The sequence below is a fragment of the Lepidochelys kempii genome, chromosome 1 (genome assembly GCF_965140285.1).
Source record: "Lepidochelys kempii isolate rLepKem1 chromosome 1, rLepKem1.hap1, whole genome shotgun sequence".
NCBI lineage: Eukaryota > Metazoa > Chordata > Testudines > Cheloniidae > Lepidochelys > Lepidochelys kempii.
The window spans coordinates 6,931,656-6,937,532 of record NC_136380.1 but is presented as its reverse complement, the minus strand read 5'-3'; the positions used below and the strand labels follow the sequence as shown (position 1 = coordinate 6,937,532).

General features: G+C 43.0%; 1 protein-coding gene across 1 annotated transcript; it reads left to right on the top strand.

Moving 5' to 3' along the window:
* The first annotated feature begins 4,047 nt into the window (after positions 1 to 4,047).
* Positions 4,048 to 4,983, top strand: LOC144929490 (olfactory receptor 51G2-like). Its single transcript, XM_078848989.1, has one exon. It carries the CDS (start codon positions 4,048 to 4,050, stop codon positions 4,981 to 4,983), a length of 936 nt encoding a protein of 311 aa, XP_078705115.1.
* Positions 4,984 to 5,877: the final 894 nt, after the last annotated feature.

Below are 5,877 nucleotides of genomic sequence, written 5' to 3'. Positions count from 1 at the left end.
TGATCTTAAAAACCTCAAAGGAAAGAGATTCCACCACCTCCCTAGGTAACCCATTCCAGTGCTTCACCACCCTCCTAGTGAAAAAGATTTTCCTATAATCCAACCTAAACCTCCCCCACTGCAACTTGAGACAATTACTCCTCATTCTGTCATCTGCTACCACTGAGAACAGTCTAGAGCCGTCCTCTTTGGAACCACCTTTCAGGTAGTTGAAAGCAGCTATCAAATCCCCCCTCATTCTTCTCTTCCACAGATTAAACAATACCAGTTCCCTCATCCTCTCCTCATAAGTCATGTGTTCCAGTCCCCTAATCATATTTGTTGCCCTCCACTGGACACTTTCCAATTTTTTCACATCCTTCTTGTAGTGTGGGACCCAAAACTGGACACAGTACTCTAGATGAAGCCTCATCAATGTTGAATAGAGGGGAATGATCAGGTCCCTCAATCTGCTGGCAATGCCCCTACATATACATCCCAAAATGCCATTGGCCTTCTTGGCAACAAGGGCACACTGTTGACTCATATCCAGCTTCTCATCCACTGTAACCCCTAGATCTGTTTCTGCAGAACTGCTGCTGAGCCAGTCAGTCTGTAGCGGTGCATGGGATTCTTCCGTCCTAAGTGCAGGACTCTGCACTTGTTCTTGTTGAACCTCATCAGATTTCTTTTGGCCCAAACCTCTAATTTGTCTAGGTCCCTCTGTATCCTATCCCTACCCTCAAGCGTATCTACCACTCTTCCCATCTGCAAACTTGCAAAGGTGCAATCCATGCCATCTTCCAGATCGTTAATGAAGATATTGAACAAAACCAGACTCAGGACAACCCTTAGGGCACTCCGTGTGATACCAGCTGCCAACTAAATATGGAGCCATTGATGACTACCCGTTAAGCCAGACAATCTAGCCAGCTTTCTATCCACCTTATAGTCCATTCATTCAACCCATACTTCTTTAACTTGCTGGCAAGAATACTGTGGGAGACCATGTCAAAAGCTTTGCTAACGTCAAGCAACAACATGTCCACTGTTTTCCCCTCATCCACAGAGCCAGTTATCTCATTATAGAAGACAATTAGATTAGTCAGGCATGACTTGCCCTTGGTGAATCTATGCTGACTTTTCCTGATCACTTTCCTCTCCTCTAAGTGCTTCAGAATTGATTTCTTGAGGATGTGCTCCATGATTTTCCCAGGGACTGAGGTGAGGCTGACTGGCCTGTAGTTCCCAGGATTCTCCTTCTTCCCTTTTTTTAAAGATGGGCACTACAATAGCTTTTTTCCAGCTGGAATATTGTTTCCAGTTCTGGTGTCTACAGTTCAGGAAGGAAGTTGATTCTTTGGAAAGCGGTCAGAGAAGAGACACAAGAATTATTAAAGTATTAGAAAACTTGCCTTATAGTGACAAACTCAATGAGCGCAATATATTTAGCTTAATGAAGAGAAGGTTAAAGGTGACTTGATCACAGCCTGTAAGTACCTGCCTGGGAAACAAATATTTAACAATTGTCTCTTCAATCTATCAGAGAATGTTATAACAGGATCCAATGTCTGAAAGCTGAAGCTAGACACATTAAGACTGGAACTAAGGTATAATTCTTTTTGCAATGAGGATATTTACCATGTGTCAAGGTTCCTTCCCCATCTGAACTCTAGGGTAGAGATGTGGGGACCTGCATGAAAGACCCCCTAAGATTATTCTTATCAGTTTAGGTTAAAAACTTCCCCAAAATACAAACTTTGCCTTGTCCTTGAACCTTATGCTGCCACCACCAAGCGGTTTAAACAAAGAACAGGGAAAGAGCCCACTTGGAGACGTCTTCCCCCAAAATATCCCCCCAAGCCCTGCACCCCCTTTCCTGGGGAGGCTTGATAATAATCCTCACCAATTTGTACAGGTGAACACAGACCCAAATCCTTGGATCTTAAGAACAATGAAAAAGCAATCAGGTTCTTAAAAAAAGAATTTTAATTAAAGAAAAAGTAAAAGAATCACCTCTGTAAAATCAGGATGGTAAATATCTTACAGGGTTATAAGATTCAAAATATAGAGAATCCCTCTAGGCAAAACCTTAAGTTACAAAAAAGGCACACAGACAGAAATAGTTATTCTATTCAGCACAATTCTTTTCTCAGTCATTTAAATAAATCATAATCTAACACATGCCTAGCTAGATTACTTACTAAAAGTTCTAAAACTCCATTCCTGGTCTATCCCTGGCAAAGCAGCATACCGACAGACAGACAGAGACCCTTTGTTTCTCTCCCTCCTCCCAGCTTTTGAAAGTATCTTGTCTCCTCATTGGTCATTTTGGTCAGGTGCCAGCGAGGTTACCTTTAGTTTCTTAACCCTTTACAGGTGAGAGGATTTTTCCTCTGGCCAGGAGGGATTTTAAAGGGGTTTACCCTTCCCTTTGTATTTATGACAGTTTTACATATACATTCATTATGGCAGTTCAGCTCCATGTCTGTCACAATGCCGGTCATGGGTGCTACATATTTTATGAATACAGGACATAGATAGTCAAAGAGCAAGTGGGAGAGAACAACGGACTACTTTCATGTGGAAAATGAAGTTCCATTTCCATGTATACTCATGCATTTGACTTTCAAATCCACTTCCTGCAAACTCTCATCATGCCTGAATAACAGCTGCTGGGGTTACTATGTACTAGAAAGTGAGATCTCAGGGAATGTATATTTTACATTCGGATCCCAATGCCTGTTACCACCCTGGATAGAGGCTACAGACTGACAGAACATCACCTGTGGAGAACCAGTCAGCTATTAATCCAGGGACAGAGGAGCTACTAGACTTCTGTTTGCTGACAAGCGACTAATTGAGGGCTGAGACACTGATCTTTACAGGTTCTGAAGAAATCCAGATGACAGACGCTACATTTTAAATCCCACTCTAACCTGAAAAATCACCTCTGAAAAAAGATCAGAGGGAAAAGAATGGGTTGACATGTGCGTGCTAAAGTAAATATTATGCCAAATCTTTTTATTGTAAGACAAATATTACAAACCAAACTTTCAGGACATGCATGTATATCGAAAGTCAGCAGCAGAGTTGTTGGACTCTCTACAGGAAGAAACAGCGGTAACTTTATTTCTTAATGGGTTTTTCTTTAGAAAGTATTTCAGAAATACTCCAAATACTGTTTACAATGGGTTTGTGCTTACAACGGGTTTGTGCTATTAACTCTTTGTTCAGTGAACAGTTCCATAAATCCGTCTTCTGGTCATTGCCAAGAAGCTGTTTCTAAAGCTTATACTCTGGGTCATGAATGCAATCCCCCTGCAACTCTCTGGAGTGGAGAAAATAAAAAAGATATCTTTTTTTTTTAATAAAAAAGATATGCATTTATAAATAGCTTCAATGCAGGGGGGATAAATACAATGACCGTTTTCACCATGCACAGCCCATGTGTTAAAACATGTCATGATACAATGGACCACACTCAGAAGTGGAGGGCCAGAAAAGGTGTCTCTGGGATGGTCACAACTGTAAAATTACACAGTGTTCAAGTAGCCTATGGAACTACCAGCCCTGACCTATCAATGGTGCCAAGACCTTAGCAAGATTTAAAGGGGGACTGGAAATTTATATGGCTAACCATAAAATCAAATTACAGTTGGGAGGATTTTTTTAAAAATAGTCTTGGAGGGGCTCTAAACCTTTCTGATTTACACCACAAAATATGGCCAATGAGTGGCTGTCATGGGGGCATTTTCCCTGGGAGCAGGTTATCTCATAGGTGCATGTTGGAGGACTTTTTCCACCTTCCTTTGATGAATCTGGAACTGGCCACTGGATACTGTGCTAGATGGACTGCAGGTCTGATCCAGTCTGGCAGTACCTATCTTTCTTTCAGTGGTGTAAATCCAAGACAATGTTTTTCCTCATCTTCATTGAGCTCCTGGGAGTCTCTAGACCTCCATTGAGAACAGAAAGATGTCTCATTAAATATCATTAAATATCATCCTGTTCTTTTTTCCTTTCAGGAAGGAAAGTTCAAAACTCCTCTGACCTGCCCAGTCCATTATGTCAGCTGTCAATGACACCAAATCAAATTCTGCAGTGTTCCTTCTCACCGGAATACCTGGGCAGGAAGACGTCCATCTCTGGATCTCTATCCCCTTTTGCTTAATGTATGCCATTTCAATAGTAGGAAATTCAGTCATTCTGTTCATTATAAAAACAGATCCAAACCTCCATGAACCCATGTACATTTTCCTTTCCATGTTGGCAATCACAGACCTTGGCTTATTGATAGCCACCATACCGACGATACTGGGCATATTCTTGTTTAATTCTAGGGACATCAACCTTGATGCGTGTTTTGCCCAGCTCTTCTTCATCCACTCCCTTCAGTGTATGGAATCCTCTGTGCTTTTGTTGATGTCATTTGACCGCTTCATTGCAATCTGTAACCCACTGAGATATACTTCCATCTTAACTCTGCAGAGAGTAGCGAAGATGGGACTGGTCTTTGTGCTAAGATCAGTGGCCGTAATATTCCCACTCCCCTTTCTCCTTAAACGATACCAATACTGTGGAGCCAATGTCCTCTCCCATTCCTATTGTCTGCACCAGGACGTCATGAAAATGGCTTGTTCGGATATCACAGTGAACAACATCTATGGCTTGTCTGTTGCAATCTCAACTATGGGTTTGGACTCGCTGCTCATCTTCCTCTCTTATGTGATGATCATCAAAACAGTGCTGAGTGTTGCATCCCCCATGGAGTGCCTTACGGCCCTGAACACCTGTGTCTCCCACCTCTGTGCTGTCCTGCTCTTCTATATACCAGAGATCGGTCTGGCTCTGATACACAGATTCGGGAATAGTTCTTCTCATTTGCTTCAGATTCTCCTGGGCTATGTCTACCGGCTTGTTCCTCCCCTGATTCATCCAATCGTGTACAGTGTGAAAAGTAAACATCTTCGTGCGAGAATAATCAGAGTGTTCATCAAATGAAGGGTCAGTTAATCACCTGGCTCCCTCACTGGTGATACGGGAGATGAAAAACATGGGCCACAGCCACCCATTCCATCCTGAATTCTCTTCCCCCGAGGCCCCTCCCTCTGTCCTATCTCTTCCCCCAAGTTCCCACCCCCTGCTTCTGCTTTTTATCTGAGCCTCTGTCCCCGCTCCAGGCTGGAAGCCAGAGCCAGGCCTTGCTAAGAGCTTTCCAAGCAACCAGTGCCACTGTGGGGAGTCCCAGACCCTCCATCTCCCCTGGACAGGTAACTTGAAGGCCCGAGAGAAACCACCAGCCTGTGTTCCTGCCCCCAGGATATATAATCCAGGTAAGGTGGAGAGTCTGGGGCTCGCCACAGAGGCCTGGGATCACTGGGTAGCTCTTACCACAGCCCAGCTCTGGCCTGGCCTGGGGACAGAGTTTGGGGAAGTGAAGGAGCACAGAGTAGGGCTTAGTGGGAAATGATGGGTCAAGGGGGGCTAACCAAAAGAATGTAAGTTGGGGCAGTTCTCTCTATATATATCAAGACCAAAGCATGTCTAATTTAGCTTGTTGTGAAATCTGAGATAGATGAGTGTAGACGTGTGACATCTGCCTTTTATTTTAAAACCATTTTTTCATGGATCCGTTGTCTCTGGCATGTTGTGCACATTTCATTGTAAGTACCAACCACAGTCACAGTTTTGCTTTTGCTATTATCCCAATGAATTATAGGCTCATTCATGTACCAAAAAACCCCTCAAATGAAAAACAAAGAAACTGAAACTGATTCAATTGAAGCCTCGCCCCTGCATATATCAGTATATATATTTATGTGGTGGGGGGAGCATGAAGTTTGACAGACACAAAGAAGGGGGTATGTTCAAATAAATTAGATAACAACTGATCCA

What these genes read in the sequence shown, in the direction of transcription:
- LOC144929490 (XM_078848989.1), top strand. Translation starts at nt 4,048, where the DNA reads ATGTCAGCTGTCAATGACACCAAATCAAATTCTGCAGTGTTCCTTCTC.